Here is a 22153-nt window from a genome sequence, read left to right on the forward strand (position 1 = left end):
GAATTGATAACAAACAAATATAAATATTTCTCAGAACAATATCAGTTTTGTTAAATATAATTTATGATCAGTATGAGTGAACTATGACTATATGAGTGAGCTATGACTAATGAACTATGATTTCACAAAAAATACTATCAATGTTTTATTCCGGGTATTCTCAATTGATAACGATAAATTGATAACGATGATAATCTTATCTATAAATATAATTATGTCTCGTTAGTATTAAGATTCTCTCTGAACAAGATGGTTGTATTTTATTTGACAAGTTTGTCAATTATACTCTCCCTTGGTAAGATATCAAAGTTCTCTTCATTAATTTTAAATCCATAGAATATCAATTCATTTTCGGTTCTATCCTATTTTAGGATCCTATGGAGCCAATTCGTTGGAACCAAGGTTTGTTGGTAGCACCGTAGCTTCCATAAACGATTATCCTTATCAGTTGAGCATTTATTTTGGACGAAACTACGTATGTGGAGCTTCTATAATTGCTTCAAGATGGGCCATTACAGCAGCCAACTGTTTGAACTTCAAGACTCCTGAAATGGTGAATCTCCGGGCCGGAAGCAATGACACTCAAAGTGGCGGTAGAGTTTATAAAGTATCCAAATTCGTCATACATCCAAAATATAATCGCAGTAGTAGCGAATATGACGTTGCTTTATTGAATTTGACTACGCCTTTCGTTTATGGAAGAGCTGTCAGGCCCATTCCGATAATACAAGCATACAAGAATGTAGCAGTTGGTTCACCAGCTGTTATCACTGGTTGGGGCTGGGTTTCGAACTCTGTTCCAGCGTTTTCGTATACTCTTCGAAAACTGGTTCTGCCGATTCTCGATCCGTTGCTTTGTCGAAATTATTACGGAAAGAAGTTCAACTCGAACACGATGCTTTGCACGAAGGATGAAAAAAATAAGAAAGGCGTCTGTGCGTTTTCTGGTTTCCCATTGGTTGTGAACGGTACCTTGGTTGGCATTTATTCTACGGGATATGGATGCACTGTAACACCAACAATTTACACGAAGTTATCAGCACAACCTATACGATCCTGGATCACATCTGTTACACGCATTTAATATTAAAATATTGTATATTTTTAATCAATGTCGACATTTAATTTTGATTATTGAGGAATTCAAAACTTAGACAGAAATAAAAATGCAGATATAAATCAAACTTAAATTAACGAAGGTTTTTTAATAATAAAATCCTCTTCAGCCATAGTTTGTTGGGGCCTCTTCGACATATAGCCACTTATACTCTTTTTGCCCTAACTGCTATCGAAGACTATTTTCCATAACAATTGTTCATGGTTAATGGCAAAAAATTAGAACCGTTTTAATTTTATAATATAGAAATAGACCGGCAATCCTAGAAAAGAAAAAAATTAAGATCTTTGCATAGAAAATAATTAGTACTTTTTGGTTGCAAAATGTTTTTTTGCAGAAATATTGAAAAAGAAATAGAATTTATTTTATATTTAAAACGTCTTCTTTAGAAACTTATTCTATCACTTTAAAACTAATTTTTTGTTCAAATTGAAAAACATGTATATTGGATTTTTGGGAACTAATAGAGCGATTTTCATTATCGACAGATAATTCTATGTAAAAACTATTTCGAATAATCTCTGTAGAGTGCGCTAGTCTGAACTTTAAAGAACGTGTAGAAAACTTACTGTCAAGTTCGTATGTACGTTTAATTTTCTTTTAAACAAGATTTTATCGCTAAAGAATAATTATTTTCGTTGAACATTACGTTGTTTATTACTGAATCATAAGAGTGCTCTAGTTGGTAAGCTTTTATTTTTATATTTAATATTTTTCTTTCTAACCTCAATTTTAATTTCTAACCTTCATTTCTAACACGACGTATCGTTAATTTTGATTTTTATAAAATCTCGAAAATGTGTCGTTTTAATCGCAGTTGAAATAAATAGCGCTGCGTTACTTTCATTCAGATTTATTTCGATAAAAAAGAATTTGGGAATACCATTGAAATGAGCGATGCTCCAGGATCAAAGAAAACAGGAGGTCAGAGTTCTAATAATCCCAATCAATATGAATTCGATGGACAAAGTTATGTGTATATGGATAAAACAACAAATGTGAAATACAAATTTGATCAAGTGAAAAACCAGTGGGTTCCTCAAGATCAGAGTCAAAATGAATCAGGGAAAGATGACGAAAAGAAAGAGGAGGCCAGTGGACCTGCGGTAGCAGCTCCAGGTGGAATATATGGTTTTGAAAATGATACTCATACATATACGGATCCTAATGATGGTAGTGTTTATATTTGGGATAGAGAGAAGAATGCATGGTTTCCTAAAGTAATATTCTTTTTTCTGCTTTATAATATAAAATCAACCTCAAAGCTAAGGCATAATGTTCCAAATCTTATTGTTAGGTTGATGAAGACTTTATGGCTAGATATCAAATGAGCTATGGATTTACTAATTCTAATGCCACAGAACCTTCACAGAAGATACCAGAAAATCCTGTACAACCTCTTCTTCAACCAAAGTTAACGAAAGAGCAAAAGAAAGCAGAAGCCAAAAGGAAAGCTCAGGAGCCACCTACTTGGTTTGAAATAGATGAAGCCCACAATACTGCTATCTATGTTTCTGGATTACCTATGGACATCACATTGGAGGAACTTACAGAACTCTTCAATAAATGTGGTCTCATTGCCAGGGATGAGAAAGGCAAAGATAAGATCAAGTTGTATAGAGATTCTGCTGGGGAATTGAAGGGTGATGCTCTTTGTACGTACATCAAGGTAAGTGAAACCATGTTATATTTGATTAAATGTTTTTTATTGTTGTTATTATTCTAATTATAACATACGACGTTAAACGTACGAAGTACGAGGCAGGCGATTGTGGTTCTACATATTTACAGACAAAGCAGTGTAAAAGTAACATTATCTTGATAGAATTATATATAATATATATATATAGTTAAAACTAAGAATTTCAACTAGCGGTAATGCTTAATCGCTAAATGAGTAAATTAAGTATTCCTTTAATAACACGGGCTCTTATAACATTGATATTACAATTGTTTTTTTTTTTTTCGAAGCTTTCGTAAATAGCGAAGAAATACTAATTTGATATGTCGTAATACAAGGGTGTAATACTCGTACTCTCGAACTTGAGTTTATTTTTTTTAATTTGGGAAGATTTTAAGTATGGGATAATTTTTCGCCAGATACACATCTTTGAAACCATATATATATATATCAAGCTATTAAAGAGAACAACTTGCAATTAGATTCTAACAGATTTTATATATAGTTATATCTTTTTTTTTGTTTATATTGTGCTATAATTTAATCGTTTAGCAACGTTCGATTTAACTAACGAAGTTCAGAGAGAAAAAAGGAACTGTGGAGGGTTCGATCTTTCATTTGCAATATAATAAATTATCTCAGTCTGTAGCCTCGAGAGAATTCTCGAATTTTTTTTGTAATCTAAAAAAAGGAAGAACGTTTACTAAAAAGAGAAAGAGAGAGAGAGAGAGAGAGAGAGAGAGAGAGAGAGAGAGAGAGAGGAAGAGAGAGAAAGAGAGAGAAGAAAAATGGCATTGCGAGAAGCAGATGATTCGATGGTAAGATTACATCTTTCAAGGTTTAAGCAGAACCTCCTCTCGCGCGAAATCGTTGATCTTAGCTTGGAATTGAGACAATACGTCATTTACATTCGATAAAGCTTGTGGCTGATTATGTATTGCGCTACTCGGTCCATCCCCTAAAAAAGTGCCGTATTCTTGCTTTTGAGGTATTACTTGAGCGACTTTCGGTGCAGTTGCATTCGAAATAGTCCTGTTCGAGTGATGTCGCATTTTTTCTCTTGAACTTCTCATTCTGGAATATAAATTACGAAGAAAATAAGAATATTTCAAGGAGGGAGATAAAAAAACAAAAAAAAGATTTTTTTTATTAATCACAGTGCGTTGATTCTAATTATTTAACATGATTTACCTGACAGGTGGTCTTGAACCAGGATTCACTCCATGCGCCCATTGTTGATTCGCAATTTGCTCTGCCCAGTCTCGCCTCCAATCCTTTTTTTGTCTATTATTTTGCCTTCGAAGCTCACCAGGATATTTTTTTCCTTGTTTGCGAGGCTTTAATCTTTGGTTTTGTGGCGCGAAGGGATCGGCCGTCTTTTTACGTCTTCTGGCTGGAATTTTTACAAAGTTTTATCTTATTTCATTTTATTTAAAAAGAGCCTTTCACAAACTTCTTCGTTAAACGAGATAACTTCATGTATTATTAGTATTATTATCTTTTCACCTATTCTCCCGGCTGGTACCTCACATATATAATGCTTCCGTTGCACACAACTTTTGGCGTTCCATTTATACTTCAAAGCAGGATCTAATACAATGCAGTGCCAGGCGTATTGTTCGGACTTGCCGGGATTTATTTTACCGAAGCTCCGAAAAACCATTTTCTCGCCGGTCACACCCCACTCCCAAGCCATTTGTTGCCAGTTATAAATCCCACCTATCCATCGCTCCAATTTCGCTAAAAGAGATTTGTTTTCATTACGAAAGGCTAAAGAGCGATTACGATTTTTCTAATAAAAATTTTTATTTAACAATTGCCTTGTATATTTAGATGTACCTATATGTTATACTTACTGAATTGGTCGCCCATCAGATATTTCCTTAACATTCTATCTTTCCCATTTCTATCGAGTACCGCAAGAGTCGCGTTTCTGTCCTTGCAATGGAAGTACGCCTCTCTCCAGGGTGCTGTACCCGCGCTCAAGTAGTAACAGAATCTTTTCAATCGAAAAAATCCTACGGGACATGCGAAGCGTCTGATTGGTTCGTGTTGCCGACTTGTTTTTCCTTGACTTTTCGGTGGAATGGTTATACCGAAACTATGAGGATCAACCAAGGTCGAGGATATCCCTGAAAGGATGAGAAATTTTTTATTAGTTTGAAATATATATTTCATTTGAAACTTCTTCAATTTTTCATATACTTTCACTAACATATACGATATGTTATATTATACGAATATAGATACATGTATTTTACTTTTAATATTTCGTTAGAATTTAGATCTCATCTTGGAAGTATCTCATTCAATGAATTTCGAGTCGCAAACTGTTGGAAAGCATTTCTCGCTGTCATTTGCGTGTCCAATTCTCTGCTTTCCAATTAATGCTTGATTTAATTAATTTTAGTGCATCGTTCGATTTGAATTTCATTAGGATAGTTAGACAGAAGGCTAAAACTCGGCCATTCTAATCGAATACATTTTTGTAGCGTATTCTTGAATGGAATTTAAAAAAATTACGTAAGTACGTACATACATATGTCTACTTTACGGTTGAATAATCGTTGACGCCTACGTTATTACGAAAGGATATATTTGTCGATCGTTCCGACAAATGCGAACTATTGTTTGAGAATCAATTTTCTCTCGTACCACGTCGAATACAATGGGATTTAAAGAGGGATCAATTTAAGCAAAACTTTAAGCTCGTTACTTTTGTATTAATACTGTTTCCCAAATCATTCGTATTCGTTATATTTTCGAACGAATCTTTTATTTCAATGTATTCTCTTCGCATATCTTCTTTTTTTTTTAATTTATAATTAATCCGTGATACTAGTGACACATTATTATTAACGACTATATCGTTAACGACGTAGTTGCATGAAATTTTATGAGAAACTCGTTATTAATTATATTCTTTGAATTAATCGGTTTAATAGCCTCTGGTATTTATGAATAGTTACATGGCTTTACTCTAACACGAATTTATGGCGGTAACATGGTTCGTGTCATTCTCGTTCATTCTGATCTAATTGACCGACAATAAAGATTCTCTCAGAGAACGACCGACTATTTATTACATTCACCAAGATCTTTCATTATTTTCGCGATTGCTTCTACTTTCTACTTTATACTTTTTTTTAAACAAATATCGCTGATATCTGTGTACGTATTTCTCTCTCTCTCTCTCTCTCTCTCTCTCTCTCTCTTCCCCTCTGTCCCCCTCTCTGTTTTAGTTATCTTCGATCTTCTTGACCCAATTTCAATTAGCTATCAATGACACTTTTCTTTCAAATCCCCTCTTTCTTTCGCGAAACATCCTGTTGAGATAAGAAGATCGATGGAGAATTATCGTATCGAAAAGTTAAGAAACAAACCGAATAGTCCATCGATAGAGAAGAGCCAAGCTGAAAATAAACTTCCGCGTAGGGTGGAATGTGCTTAACCCCGTTCAATGCATTTAATGATGCCTATTCCAAGAAACAATATCGTTCTAGAAAGCTGTCTTTGCTATTAAGTCGACAAGACATCAAAAATAACGTCCGCATCTGTAATATTAACAAACGAAGACAATATAATCCTATTGTTCGTAATAATATTGGTAAAAAAGTCAGATTGTCAAGTTCTTTGTATATTTTAATCTCTTAAGTTTGATGTGATTTCTTATCAAAATTTAATAAAATTAAACAAAGATTAACGAGATTAAACAAAGGTTAATCGCATCGTCAAGTTTATGCAGATTTCAATTATCATCACGAATACATTGGATTATATAATTCGTATTATGGCACGAATTCCAATTTAATCTACAATAAATCGGTGAGTCGTTTGGAAAGTGGAGCTTCACCAAGGAATTTCTTTAAAACTTGCCAAGAAGTGCTCTCCGACTGGTATTCGATCTCTTGGTTAGAATCGTTCTCTTTTCAGCACGCAATACAAATGATATTACTTCAGAAATCGTTAGGTTTTATCGTGTTCACATATATGGAGTTCGCGATCGTATACCTTGAACCGACGGTAGTTTGCCGGCATAAACGGACACGTATGCATTCGATGCAAATTTGAATGAGAATTTTTTATTTGTATGCTGCGAATGCATGCACGATTTTTTCCGAAATGTTTCTATATAGATAGGACGAGTTGGCGCTCGTTAAGAAGAAAATTTACGTAACGTTTTCATATGTACATGTACGCGCGCCAAGCATCTAGGTGTGAAAGAGAGAGAGTATATGTGTATAACAAATTTCAACTCGTTTGTTAGTCGTTCGTCCTGATAATTCGCTCTTTAAACTTTAAAAATAAATTTTCTATCGAAGATATCTCAATAAAGTGCAAATATCATTCTTGTATTTTTTTTCAAAGAAAAAAAATTTTTTGCGTCGAATCTGAATCGCGAATTTGTTTATTATTGTCTTTATTATTTTCTACATAGATTCAACCTCCAGTTATTCACTTCTCGCAATCGAATAATTTATATCAGTACAGGTAGAACGTGAATTATTGCATACACAGTATTACGCGGTCACGCTTTATCGTAAATTAAATTTCACTGTCGTAGAAACGGTCCAGTTTTGTGGTTTCCAACATCGTAACTCGTGAGAGGATTGCTAGAGAGTCGTTCTCCGCTTTACTACTTGGCCAAGGATCGTTTGTTTGCGAAAACGATATCGTCCATTCATCAGGAAGATATGATATCATCGTTACACTTTAAATCGTTGCACGGATGCTAGCTTTCGAGAGATTCATTTTCCGTGGACGAGTTCGACAGAGCTTGCAGATATTTTATACGGTTTTCGATATATCGAATGATCACTATCGTTCCACAACGATACCGTTCTATTTACTTCAAAGTTGGAAGAACGAGAGGCTTTTAAAACGAGTATTCGCGTTCGCCAGTACGATATATCGATCATAATTTTATTTTCTATCACTCGTTTCGAAGATAAAAAATAGAAGAAAGTATAGGAACAACGTTCGAACACTTTATCTTTGCGTTTTAATATTCGATCTTATCTATTTTTTTCATAGTATTAGTAAAAGTACGTGTTGAATATCTTGCGGTTTATACAGGTCGTATCAAAAACTGTCTTCGTTCGAAGTTATTTTCTTTATCGATTAAAAAAAAAAAAGTTTTTTGCGTTTGATAGCTTAGTCATCGTACGCATTAAGGGCTTCATATTAAACGTTCTATCTTCAATCGGTAAATAGATGATTACGTTGGATGACAACAGTCGTTGACTCACCTTGTACGTGTACATATTTAGCAGTATCAAACAGATATGCAAAAGAACGCTGTATAAGCGGTTTTCCAGAGTGTATGTAATTCATGAGTAATGGAACACGTCGCGTTACGTGGAAATTTGCAAGTCCATGGTGACAACATATCGGTAAACTTTCGATAATCCTTCGAATACGACATTAATGAATTCTATCTCCTCATCCCGAGAATTTCGAAAATTGTCGCGAAGTTGAAAATAAATAAGTGTTTGCGCTTTTCCAGCTAACATCTATTTGATAAGTAAGAAATGATCGGTCCGCCCACCCAATCCTTGTACTTTCATTCATATTGTAAATAACATGCGCTATGTGTTACAAGGTTAACTCGAGCTCCGTATTGTATTGGGTGCAATTTCGCGCATGACTCATTCACGAACTTCGACTGGCTCTACGATCTCTATTTTATTATTTCAGCAACGTATATTCCCTTCTTAATTACATAAATATTAATATATGCGTATATTAAATATTCCGCTCGTCCTTCGACATGTATACTTAGAGTAAACGAACGATATATGTGCATGGGACTGAATTCTTAATATAATTTTAAAACATATAAACGTTTGGATATTTTTAAATACATCGCGTAGACGATTTATATTTACTTAAAGAAATAAAAATAACAGGTTTCGCTTGTCTCTATGGAATTCAAAGTTAAGCGATAAGATTTATCGTTGAAAATCGTTGTTTGTCGAAAGTAATCATGCGAAAAAGAAAGAGAAAAAGAGAAAGAGCAGATTCTTGCTAGTCATTTCTCGTCGATTTATAAAAAATGTCTAACGCATATATTAGAGATCCAACGATAGGCCAACTCGATGTTTTCGTATCTGGCTGAAACGTTTATGCGATAAGATGACACATAGTATTACATAAGTTGAACGAGAGAGATAGATAATATCATGGTTCGTTTTGGTCATTGACAATATATTGTACCTTTCTCATGAACATGCTATTGCGAGTAAGAAAGAGAAACAACTTCTATCTAGCTTGATAGTATGTTCGCAGCATTTACTATCCTCTCTCTTTCTCGCTCTATCTTTGCGAACGGATTCTCAACAGGCGAAAATAGATCTTAACCGGTTGGCTCCAAAGCTCTGCATCTATCTCTTTCGCTCTCGTGGTTCGGGATAGAGTAACAACGTAATTCGATTACTGGATCATTTACTGATAGCATCTAACCCACAAGGCTGGTGTTCTATCGAATTACCTGACAATCGCGCGCGCAATTAACACGTTCAGTATATGTCGGATTTGATAGTTCATTTCATGTATAGCTTTTTCGAACGGTGTTAGTCAAAAAGATTTTATCGATGTCTTATAAATTTTCTATTTAAAGAACGAAGATCTATAGTTTATGATTTTAAATTAACGAATGAGAAGAGAACATTACGAATTGATATCTCCATTATCGTTCTTATGAAAGATTTAACGATCTAATAGGAATATAAAATTGTTCGTCGGTGAAGGACAACGCGCAAGGACACGATTTTTAATTGCTTTCAATCGTTGATCAAGGATGATAAAGAAGAATTGAACTTGTTTGAATCGATTATATGCGCCGTTCGCACATAGAAATTTAATAAGAGGCCAGTAGCAATGATCTTGCGATAATCTTGTTATGGCATGAATTTGTAAAAAAAACTACATGAAAGTTAATTATATATATATATATATATATATATATATATATATATATATATATTTGTTTTAACCTCCAAGTTATTAGCAGGACGAAACAAAAATATCGCGTACATCGTCTCCTTGAAGCGACGTCTTCTAATCGATTTTATTTTCTCGAAAAAATCCTTATCTCATCGTTTTATCATCGAGGCTTCACGCATATTCCCATCTGGAGCGAGATAGCGTGTTATCGTGGTGAGCCAATTTGAAAATCTTTAATTGGTCCGTCGCGTGTAGTACACGCGCATGCGACGATCGTTACCTGTATGAGTTCGTACGACGCGTAGGACAAATGTGGGTTTCGCATTCCATACTTAAAGATGTATGCATCGATAACACATTTGTGTTTAATAATGTTAATTAAGGCTAATTCGTTAATGCGCCCGCTATCGCTTCGTTTCTATTTTTAGCTGCACGATTCCTCAAATGTTTAAGTTAAAAAGTCAGTCAATCTTTTACATTCATATTTTATTATGTTTGGACTCACCGGTGATATTTTTTCTTAGCAAATGAAAAAAAAAATATCTGTGAGACAATTCGATAAATGCATATGCTTATTCAATATTATAATAACGTGCGATCATAAAAAATAAATAAATACGAGTATCCGGTTTCCATTAAGATAAGTAACGTTAGGGATGGGGTTTTTACCTGTGGCACAGAGCAGGAGGATCCAAATTTTCCACATGATTATGTCAGAGTACGAATTAAGATAACTTATTCACTAAAATCGTCGGTAGTAGTGCGAAGACGGAGATACGAAATCGTCCTCATTCTCGAACACTGAGCCGCGTTTATAGCACCTTTGATTCTTTTTTTTATACGATCGATCGACGTAACGATCGATGAAAAAGTAAATAGAATAAAGTTTCTTATTGATCGATTCTATTTCTCTTATTATTTTTTGTTTTTAGAAAAAGATGATCGTGATTCTACTAAACGATGGAGAATATTCGCAGGGGAAAGAAAAAGTTTCTTCACATTTTTCAATTGTCCTTAAATTTAAGCATTTTTCGATAGTTCGTTCGATAGTGTATATATTTATATCGATTCGTACGAGGAACGTTCTTCGATGAAGGTTCGCGAACGACTGAGGCTGCCACCGACGTCGAGTCCACCACGTCGACGAGGAGGTGCAGGTCTCGAGTATAGAGGGAGAGTACGAAAGAGTAAGAGAGAGAGAGAGATAGATAGATAGATAGAGAGAGAGAGAGAGAGAGAGAGAGAGAGAGAGAGAGAGAGAGAAACCCACACACAAGTTTCGATCCTGACTACTCATACTTCCTACCCGGATACTTTCTCGATATCGTAGAATTTTTCAGACTACACTTTTACCAGCTGCGTTTGCCATCATTTCTTCTGTCAAATAACGAGCGAGCAGTGTGACATGTGACATTACCTGGATTTCTTGTTCGAGAAATGTGAGAAGGGAAAAATAGAAAAAGAGAATAGAAACGAGAAAGAAAAAAGGATAAAAAATGTGGGAAGAACGAGGCTCCTTCGAAGGAAAAACAGAAGAAAAAAAATATCCTCTTTCTCATTGTGTCGCATTGCTTTCGTCTCTCCTTTCATCACGGCCGATTCTTTTTCCGGGTTTTTTAAGAATTCCAGAACGAACGGGTCATCTCTTTCTCCCTCGGGCAGGTTCCTGCGGGATAAATCTTCATCGAGTCGAGCTAGGTGTCCTCTCACGTTGCAAAATAGAATTCGAAGCTTCGTGTATTTTCATTGTTAAAAATATCAGATGGATAATATAATACGAATTTATTTTATGCAGCAGCTATAAAAAGTATTACTATACCGCTTGTTGCTTTTTATTTTGTGTGAGTGTGTTTGTGTGTGTGTGTATGTATGTATATGTATGTACTATGTTATACGCGTATTTCAGACGGCACAATATACAACTTGACTTTTTTAATATAAATATTCGGGAATGATAATTATAAAATATTTTATTCTATAATTCATTGTTTACTTAATGAAACGATTTAAAAGAAATTGAAAGAAAATGAGCGAACTAGCGCCATTATAAATTTAATTTAATTTCATAGAACTAGCCCTTTGAATTTTTGTATCTCAACGAAACAGGATTCATTCACTTCGTTTATCTCGTGGATTCACGCTCGAGGAAAAATGCAACAATTCTTCTACCGAACTCGCATTATAAATATTATTAATCTGAAAACTCCTTCAGAAAGTAGGTAAATTTTTGACGCACCTGGTCCGAAAAGATTGCAGACGCTGAAAGGTGGTTTAACAGGGAGAAGGAAGAAATATACCGTCTTCGTCTTTAAATTACCAGGCTGGTTTAATAAGCGAAGAGGGGAGATTGTACCCTTATTTTCAACCCGTACAAAACGAATATAACGACTCGCTCGACTTCGCCGAGACTCCCTTCTATCGTATTCGGTCGCAAAAATGTTTTCTTGAAAGAAAATAAAAGGAAAAAGAATATCACCCGAGCATCTTGCTCTCGAAGAAAATGAAATTCTTGCTGCAAATTTTTCTCGAAATTAAGATTAATTAAAAGGAAATAAATAAAGGAAAATATATGCGACATCGAACGTAAATCTGATCTTTCTTGCTGATTGAACGAATTTAACATTGTTATTTATTTTTTATCTGATCACGCTGATGTATTCCGCGTTATTCGAAGAAGATTCAGTTAAGATAAATCGAAACGGTGAAACGGATTAGAATCGAAAATAAAATAATTCATCAACGACAAGAAGTATGTATTGATATAAGCGATTCGCTTATAACTGCAGTAGATATATATATAGATATATTTATATATATATTTATTTATATATATATATATATACAACAGCTTCCGCTTCGTTCGACACTGAAGTGGAGGAAGCATCGATTCGATTTCGGCGGATGTAAAACGCAGGAGCGACTCTGCAAGCCGGACGATAAAATACAAGAGCGATTATCGTGAAGAGAGAGAGAGGTCTCTCCATCGGGATATTCGGTTCAACGAACCCATCACTTGGTCCAAGAGAGAGTAACATCGTGTACTTTGTACCGAGGAGGCGTTGGCGACTGAAATATGGTCGGTACAAAGAGTTTGCGCTCGTAAGAATCGAGATCAGTGGTCGTTACGTTTACGAGTATGATCGTATCCATCTTGTACTATCGTCGGACCATTTTCTTGAGTATTCGTGCATACTTTTTGTATATATATATATATATATACAACATATTGTATGGTACGAGTTTATGATATTGCTTAATTGGAATATTTTTCAATTTTTATTCCTTAAGAGTTTTTATCACGTGTTGTCATCGTATATTAAGATAATGATGAGAGGATTTCATCAAATATCAATTTGTTTCATCAACATCTGTTTCATTTGCACGTCCATAAGCAACGGACATGTTCAAGTGTCCCAATTCGAGCATCCACGCGGTAGAACGTACTCATCACTGTCAGAAAAATTTGGAAGGTACGAGATATTTGTAAAAGAGAATTGTAGCGAACGTAGAATGTTCTACCAAGCACTATTATCGGACGTATGTACCTATTACTCTATCGGACTTCTCGAGTTCTGTCGGTCTTTTCCAAACTGGGCCGAGTACATCGTCAACGGACCTATCACGAACTCGTTTCGAACTTATCCAAGCGAAGCACGCATTGCAGAACTTTGCTCGATTTGTAACGCTCTCGAAAGAAATCGAGATGATCTATTTTTTCCTCTCTTTGTTGAATCCTCTCATTATCCTCTCTCAACGAGACTCCTCGATGTCGATCATTCGTAGGGGGAGATTATTTTTACATTTCTTTTTTCTTTTTCTCTTTCTCATCATCGAACGATCTTAGCGTACTAATCGTACCTTTAATGAGCTATCAAGCAGACTCGTTCGATTGGTTAACGCGCTGAGCTGTGGGATAGACTTTTTTTTCTTTTGTAGTAGATTGATGTCGTGATTCGAAGGAATAATTATGCCTTCCTTCGGGATGTAACGCTGATTGCCAATATAATTGTCCATTAATGAGCGAAGGAACAAATAGGAATATCTTATCGATCGTTGATTGGGAAGTAATGTTAATTACCGTATCGTGTATCTTTGATGATCCGATAAGAAACTTCTCAGTTAATTCGATTTCTCTTTAATTAGATATTGTAACATTTTGCTGAGGTAGCATAGATTCGAATATTAAACATTATATTTAACTCCGTCTTTGTTTATCGGCCAAGATAAAATACGAAGACAACGATTTTCAATGACGACGACGACAACGACGACGACGACGACGACGACGACGACGACGACGACGACGACGACTTTTATGCCTACCAGTGGTGAACGACTGAGCAAATATCGTTATCTCTTCGTGGTTATTTTCTCATCCTTGAACTCGGATACCGTTGGGCGTCACTGTCTCACGTGCCTTGTACTTTCTACATTCGCCAAAGCTTGGCTTCTCTGCCTTGAAATTCTACGGACATACGTAAAACTGTAGTCCATGACACGGACGACCTTCGTTGATTTTATTCCATCGCAGGAGAAACCCAATTGCAGCGTCTTCCTTTGAAACTTGACTACTTTTCTTCTCATATAAGCGTTAAATATTGATTGCTCGATCTGGGCTAAGGTTAATTAAAAGGACGAAGGTTTTTTGTTATTTTTTTTATTCGAAAAGAATACTAGTTTATGAAGGTTTCATTATGTTCTCTTCTGCTCTTTCTTTTTTTTTCTATTTCAATATTTCATTAAGATTCCATCTACTTTCGATTTTTATTTTACGATCCTCGTTGCATCGCGACGTATATTTATATCTATATCGTAATTAGGCAAGATTTAAAAATGTTTTTATTTACGAGAATTATGACTTTTCTTTGTTAGTTGAAAGCAAACAAGTATTTAATTTCTTGTTTTTTTTTTCAGCACGTATTACGCTCACTTTATTATTCACGGCCAATAAGGATGATGCATTTTTTACGACAGTCTCTATTGCACGCGTTCACACCGACGTATCTTAATTAGTTTGCCTCATTAGATATCGCCTCTACGTGAGTTCTTCTCCCTATATTTCTTTCGCTCTCTTTCTTTTTATTTTTTTGTTTCTCGTATCTCGAAGGACGTTTTAAACGAGCGACTCTTCGTTTTTCATACTAAACGATTTCAGTCATGGTATATAGCTACTTCGTATGTACGTCTTCTTAATTAAAGATACTGTAAAACTTTTTTACGTTCATTTTTTTAAAGTTTGGCTCTTCAACAATAATCATTTAAAAAATCTACAAGATCGTAAGATTTTATTTGTAAAATTATCGAATAGAGTTCCACAGATTTATCGTCTTTTCTCCTTTCGAAAGCAGACAGGCGATTGCAGCAACGCGTCTCGCAAAATCCCACGCGGATTTGAACAGGAGCATTCGTCATCTCAAAAAATCTCTCGAGTCAAATCTTGGCCGTAAGTATTATGTTCCATCTCAACAAGTCGGTTACGTAACTCTTATTGTTCTTTCGACGTTGAAACTAAGTTTGTGATGGTCGGGATAAACAGGAAACTTGATCGTTTTTGTAAATCATTTCTGTCATACATCGCTTCGTTTCGTCGATTCAAATCGAGTTGGGTTTACAAACGAATTAAACAATATTTGATTTATTCCATATCAATATTGAAAAACGATTTGATTACATTGATTCATAATTGTCAATGCATTGAAATAAATAAATTTGTGTGCACATCTCGGGATAATTAATGTCGTAAATTGTCACATTACCGATTCTGATTAATTGCATTCGTATTTGTTTTACGTAAAGATCACAGTACCGATTCTTTTCTCTAAAAGTAAAAAACCGATTGATTTTGATCGCTGCAGTTTAAATCGAAAACTCGTGGCTTCGATCAATTCCTACGACAGATGTATCCGATAGATAGGCAGTGATAAATGGAATTGGCGTGAGGCCATTAAACGGAAACGCCTGTCCCACGTGCTTCTGCGGCATGACGATATTTTCGAAGTACATAGGTTTATCTCGAGGAGCTTAAGTTCGCGAGTTCGAGAGAACGACAAATCGATTTTGCGTCGAAACCGATGAGTTAGTATGAGGTTACGCTTCAATTCCTCGAAAATACGCATTGCGAGCTATTCAGTTCGGTCATTTCAAACTTAATTTTTTCGTTATCCTCGTTAGAGATAATTTAGCAAGAGTTTTTTCCTCGGATGTTATGCGCTCATTAAATTATATAAAATAGTTGTCACCTCATTAAATCTCGGAACATTACGCAAATTGGTTCGTTCAATCGATCAAAAATTATTTATGTTCTTTTTTCTTATCTTTCGTATTTCTCTTATTTATTTCATAGCATTAAGGAAGATTTCTTTATGACACTTTGCACCTGTTACCTACATCCTATTAAATCTTACGTAATATGTCAAGAGAACAGCAGCAAGAGAATGAAGAGAAAAAGTAAGGATAATAGAATTTTATGCGAGCTATTCGTTAACTATAACGCGGTTAACTCGGTATCATCGAAAAATAGGGAGAAAAACGATGATGGCCGAGAGCTATTGGTAATAATCATCCTATCGTTAAATTCTCCACGTAAATTCGCGAGCACGTAATTACGTTCTTTTCGCGTTACGCAAATTAATTTCCCTTCCTTTTGTCGTTCCCGACTGATGGGCTTTTTATCATAAAGCGAAGCAAGATTAAATTTTAAAATGAAATTAACTTTCGAAGAAAAGAGAGAAAGAAAAAGAAAGAGAAGAAATGGAGCGTATATCGAAAAATGATTATTATTTCGTTTATCATTTTTATCTGAAGTTTTTTTATCCTTTTTTTTTACATTTTATTTTCGATATTTTTTCTTTTCCTTTTTTTTGGTCTATATTCTCTCTAGGGACAATATTTTAAAAATCATACACTATGTGGCGTACGTGGCGATGAATGTTGCATAACCATTTAGGATTCTGGGTTAAAATCTTAACAACAAGCTCGTCGACTCGCCGTTGCTCTTGTTACTTGCATCGTTCAAGAAAAAATGGAGTATTGAAGCGAAAAATAATGTTCTATGATAAAATTAATTCAGATTGATGCGATAAGTAAAATCAGCATCATGTATATGAGATACGTTGATATTTCATAAAAATAGACAAACCAATGTTTATATAATCATGTTTTATTTCAAAAAATACAAAATTTTGACTACTTTCCAACAACTTAATAAATTTCAACAACTCGACTTAACGCGTTACGTCCTCCTGCTGTTCATATTCTTTCTCTCTTCGTGTTGTTTTTTCTCTTGCTCTCATTCTCATCGTGGCATTTCGCATCAAAAAATTTATAACGCTCGGTGATTCCATCACGTACGGCGCGTTTAAAGTATATTAAATCTCGTTGAATTTCACAGAACGCAGCGGTAACAGCGGACTCGAAAGCTTGAATAATGCGATCCAATGTCGACCGTGGAAATTCAGTTCGTTCCATTAAGCTTTAATAAAGCTATTGTCGGAAAGGAGAACAAAAATGAAAAAAATAGGGGAAGGGGAAGAGAAAGAGAGAGAGAGAGAGAGGGAGAGAGGGAGAGTGAGAGAGGAAGGGAGAATATGCAGTAGACAGCAAGGAATCGTTGATGCGAGTAATTATTATGCTCTTTAGTCACATACACATCTACACCGGAATACGCATCAGGCTATTATTGTTGAATAATTTCGATGCTTTCTCGCATCGTTGCACAATGCGCTATCGTTGTCGATATTAACGTTCGATGCTTAAAAAATTTGTTCTCGACATTTTTTATGTTATTCGATGAATGATTAATAAAAAAATCGAATAGAAATTAGTTTTTCGCAGGTTATTTTATTTTCTCTCTCTCTCTCTCTTTTTTTTTTTTTTTTTGTTAATTTAGTATTCTTTCATACCAATTTTGCGTCCGATTTTTTCAATTTCATTTAAATAATTGATAAAAAATAAAAATAATATGTTCGTGATCGACACGTTTTTACAATTATTTATTAAAACAAAAATTCTAACATAGATTTTTCATTTGAAGTGAATTTCTCGGTTGCTTCTTGACCTTATGATGGTACCGCGTACTTATATCGAAACCGGTTCCGTAAAGCGAAAAGTAGAGTAAACACGAAGATCGGAAAAAAGCTAAAGCGGATTTCATTTTGAGTTTCATCTACTAAAAACACATTTTACAGTTCGACTTTTCTTGTTTTCTTGAGGTTTATAAATGCGGAATAAAGAAGATTTGAATGAATCATTTATCTTATCAAAACCAATAAAAGTAATATTAATTGTTCGCTTTATGGATTAATGCTACACTTAATCGTATATCTTGCAGTCTCATATTTTTCTTTTATAATAAAAAAACGATGATAATCATAGTTCTTTTTTATAACGCATATTCTATCTCTGGGTGCTTCGATTATCGATAAAACATGTTTCAAGGAAGTCGTATCTAGTCTTATCCATATTTATAACTTGGATCGTTGATTTCGTCGTTTCAGCTATAAATACGGTTATTTACACGATATTTATTTTCAGTTTGTCAAAGCACGATAAGTCTTGGAACACGAATTACATCGTTCGTAATTATTTAATTAGGTTCGACGATCATAAATAATAATTTTTATCTTAGAATAGACGAACGTGTTATTACGTTTTATTTAAAAAAAAAAAAAAAATAACGGTAGAATGCACGAAATTATAATTTTTATCCAATGAATCAGCCCCCAGCGATTCAGGAAGAGAGCCGAGGAGAAGAGACAAACGTTATTTGAATCGAAAACAACACTGGAACGTCCAGAGGCAACGCACTACCAATTTTAATTAAATCTCGCACTATTGGTGAATCAGGTTATTTTTTCGTTACAAAGCCTTTTGAAAGTTATTTTTAGAAATAGCACAATTGATATCTTTCGATCGATACCACGATAAAAGATCTCATTTATTCTTCAGATCTATTTATTTCTCCTTTGATTCGGGCGTTTGAACTAGTCCTCGAAATAGTAAATAGAAAAGAAAGAGAGAATCTTTTTTTAAAATATTCGTCCGACAAGTTTAATACGTTTGTGCTGTTACCTGACAAGAAAGGGAAAGAAAGAAAGAAAGAGAGAGAGAGAGAGAGAGAGAAGGAGAATGAGAAATTTTATTTTTTAAACGTTCCTCCTGTAGCCTTAGAAATCCGACTCGATTCTTCCACGGTTCGATGCATTTTTAAACGTTAGAAAGCACGAAGCCCTGGAAAACTGCCTCAGTTCTGTCCAACGTCGAGGAAACTTTAGTTAAAATACTTATCGGTTCACAGAGAATACTCGCTTTAAAAAGGTATAATGGAAAAAAGGAAAGAAACGCTGTCGTTGTTCATTCGATAATGGAAAAGTTTCGTTAGTGTATTTGCTTTTACTTTCTTTTTTTTTTTACAATTTTTAAACGAATATAAAAGTTGATAATATCCCCGAATTCGTAACAACTATTAATTTATTATTCAATAACTTGCATCGTTTCCATTAATCGATAAAATATTAAAGAAAAGCAGCGATTTTGGTTAATTAATTGCGTAAAAAATTTTGATCAGATGACATCAGCAAAAAAGTTTATACACACAAATATTCCCGAATATTTCTTCCGTGAGTCATTCCCCGAACACGCGAGTTTTCTCTTTTCGTGGCCGTCTGCCAAGCAGCTTGTTCAGATGTAATGTTGTTGCCGATCGAATACCACATTACTGGCTCTTTTGGCGGCTCCTTTCCTTTTCTTTCTTTTTTTTTTAATCTTTTTTGAAATCAACGCGAATCACTCGAGTCATCGATTTTGCACTAATTAATCGTCGTCGACTTCGAATCGTGGTTTCATTTACGGAGTGGTTTCATTACGGAGTCTGTTCTTTTATCATCTTTATTTGGACTTTTGAATTGCCGAAAATCAAACGTTGATACTTGTAATCATAAAATATACAATGCTATACGAAATATATAAAATAAAGTTGAAAAAAATTATTCCTGGTATTCGATCATCTTCATTTAGAAAATAATCAATCTTCAGCTTAAGAAGGTAGAGACACATCCTTCTCTTTCATCTCGAGATCTTGTCTGGAAGAAGATTTTCCACGAAAGGAAGCGGTCATCGTGCGTTTGAAACGACCCGGCTTCTTACCCGTTCAGGTAGAACTGGAACTTGCCTTTCAATAATTTATACGGCTTTCTATTGCATACGTTGCCATCGTCTTGGTCGACGCCTTAGTATTGGCGAATAACCGTCATGGAATTTCTGGGACATTGGATTAACTATGTAGGTTTATGGTCTGAAGACATTGCATCTATGCAAATTTTGATCCTTCCGTACTTTGAGAGCATCTAATGGGATCTTGAAAAAGGGTCATTCAGCCTATATAATATATAATATGTTTAACTGCTGATCACCAATATCTCTAAATGTGATTAGATTTGCATTTTATGATATTAATCAAACGACAATTATTAATATACAACAAACAAATATTTGTTGTTAGATCGAAAAGGATTGTCAGATTCGTAGGTAGAAAGTTGTCTTTCCCAAAATACATTTCTCGAGTGAAATGATGAAGCTCAATGCACTCGAACAGCTCGATAAGAGATATTTTACAGACTGACGCGAGTGACCAAGCATGTTGTAATAATAAGGCACTTGATTTCAATGGCCAACTCTAATAGATATTGGATAGATCGCTACCATGTTGCATCTCTCAATTTCTTCGATCCTGAAAATGCTTTATATCGATAATGATTATATCATTTCGATATCTCGTCGCTTTTTAATTATTGTTTTCTCTCTTTTTATTTCATTTTGTAGACAGTCTATATTTATATCTTTCTATGATTCATATCATTTTAAACGGAATTTTAATTACAAACCGAAGTATATTCTTAAGGCACTCCTCAGTGATAATATAACATCGGTTGTTCCAAAGTATAATTAGACGTAACCATGGAAAACGTATAATTTCAGAAGAGTTAAGGGGCGGAGTTAAGTGAACGTTTTCTAAGACAATTTTTTGTTTTCTGGACACACCGGCTTACCGGCTTTGGGAAAATCCAAGGAAGGTTTTGTGTAAAGCATTATCACGGATCGTCCAAAAAAAAATATATAAATAAAAGTGAAGGATAAATGCGAGAAGGAGAGATAATCATACATTTGTAAACATTCAGACAGAGTTGTATATCGTGGATCGTCGCGTAGTAAGGTGACCGATGTTTTTATTTCTCCGTATTTCGTTTGATATGTTTTGTTTATCGCGTTAGTTAGAGCTACGTCGTAGAAGAGTGAACATCGCACGAGACGAGATAAGCCTTAGTTTAATTTTTGTAACGTTAGTACGTGTTAATTGGATAAAACTCCAATATTATATTAAGGCATAACAAAGAGAATTAAGAAGAATCGGTGAATTTTACAGGTAATTTTAATAATCATATAAGACAATATTCTTTGAAAATTAGTTTTCGAATTCAGCGATATAGGAACAATGTCTCGTTTATTGTAAGCTTTATAAAACTCGAATCAGAATTGATGCGACGTAAGGACAGCAGCGATCGATAAAATAAACAGAACGACTCACCGTATTCGACAGCATTCGACAATGCATTCTCATTCGAAGGACGGACGACGATCTTATCGGACGTATTCATTCCATGCCATTACGCTGGTCCATCTGGTTTCTTGTAGATCATTCACCAGACGAAGACGATGACGATGGTTATTGCGTTTGGCTGACTCATCGATGAGTTAAGAATTTTATGTGGCGTAAATTAGTGGCTTGTGTCGTGACCTTTTCGATTGGAAACAAGGCAAACGTTATAACGTGTATTATCGCCAGATAATTTCACCTTCTTTTCTTCAGTGAGACTTTTCATTTTCTTTTTTTTTTTAACTTTAACATCGAATTACGTCGAATATTCCGTAATTTTCCATTAAACGAAGAGCAAATCACACACGCTTTTCAACTTTCCCTCGTTTGAGTAGTTTGCTCGTTATAACGTCTGCCTTCTCCTTTTTGATCGAATTTAGGTTTTGAACGGATCGTAATTTCAAAAGTATATGGTCAATATTTGTAGGAGATCTTTAAAGGTTTTATTATTAAATATTACCCGATCCATTTCATTTCCTTGATTAAACGTAGTTGGGTAATATCTAGGTATTAATACGAAGTATTAATATCTCGATGTCACTGACAGTATTGAAAAGGTATATTTTAATGGATCGTATCGTATAATATCCAAATATAAGAAATTTCTCGGTAGCTTATGTGAAATTGGTTGGTGGTTACCGACCTGTTTCAAACGCAACACGTGCACCGTTCTCTCAAGAACGTTCGATTCGCTTGCGGCTCACGAGCACTTAGCGGCATATATTTAACGTCATTTTGTTCATTTTGTCTGTGCCTCTTT

General features: G+C 34.7%; 3 protein-coding genes across 4 annotated transcripts in view; 2 read left to right on the forward strand and 1 right to left on the reverse strand.

The window, feature by feature from the left end:
- Positions 1-167: 167 nt before the first annotated feature.
- On the forward strand, positions 168-1190 carry LOC127067703 (trypsin-7-like). Its single transcript, XM_051002960.1, has 2 exons — positions 168-295; positions 372-1190. Exons 1-2 carry the CDS (start codon positions 250-252, stop codon positions 1082-1084), a joined length of 759 nt encoding a protein of 252 aa, XP_050858917.1. The 5' UTR covers positions 168-249; the 3' UTR covers positions 1085-1190.
- A 434-nt stretch (positions 1191-1624) lies between these two features.
- The window catches only part of LOC127067699 (HIV Tat-specific factor 1 homolog), a 38220-nt gene continuing 17691 nt past the window's right edge, over positions 1625-22153 (forward strand). Inside the window, exons 1-3 of one of the 2 annotated variants that reach the window (XM_051002954.1) lie at positions 1625-1802; positions 1935-2337; positions 2415-2786. In XM_051002954.1, coding sequence (XP_050858911.1) covers positions 2008-2337; positions 2415-2786 — 702 coding nt within the window. In that variant the 5' untranslated portion in view covers positions 1625-1802; positions 1935-2007. The remainder of the gene's footprint in view (positions 1803-1934; positions 2338-2414; positions 2787-22153) is intronic. The other variant, XM_051002953.1, reaches the window with a different exon arrangement.
- LOC127067700 (uncharacterized) lies at positions 2802-10862 on the reverse strand. The gene is made up of 5 exons (XM_051002955.1): positions 10413-10862; positions 4655-4930; positions 4305-4538; positions 3990-4191; positions 2802-3872 (listed from the first exon to the last, which is right to left on the reverse strand). Exons 1-5 carry the CDS (start codon positions 10447-10449, stop codon positions 3632-3634), a joined length of 990 nt encoding a protein of 329 aa, XP_050858912.1. The 5' UTR covers positions 10450-10862; the 3' UTR covers positions 2802-3631.

Source organism: Vespula vulgaris, chromosome 11 (assembly GCF_905475345.1).
Source record: "Vespula vulgaris chromosome 11, iyVesVulg1.1, whole genome shotgun sequence".
Taxonomy (NCBI): Eukaryota; Metazoa; Arthropoda; class Insecta; order Hymenoptera; family Vespidae; genus Vespula; species Vespula vulgaris.

Coding starts and splice junctions, on each gene's coding strand:
- LOC127067703 (XM_051002960.1), top strand. CDS start 250: ATGGTTGTATTTTATTTGACAAGTTTGTCAATTATACTCTCCCTTG. Junction 296..371: donor GTCAATTATACTCTCCCTTG/GTAAGATATCAA, acceptor ATCCTATTTTAG/GATCCTATGGAGCCAATTCG.
- LOC127067700 (XM_051002955.1), bottom strand. CDS start 10,449: ATGTGGAAAATTTGGATCCTCCTGCTCTGTGCCACAG. Junction 4,192..4,304: donor GGTACCAGCCGGGAGAATAG/GTGAAAAGATAA, acceptor TAAAAATTCCAG/CCAGAAGACGTAAAAAGACG. Junction 3,873..3,989: donor GGTTCAAGACCACCTGTCAG/GTAAATCATGTT, acceptor TTTATATTCCAG/AATGAGAAGTTCAAGAGAAA.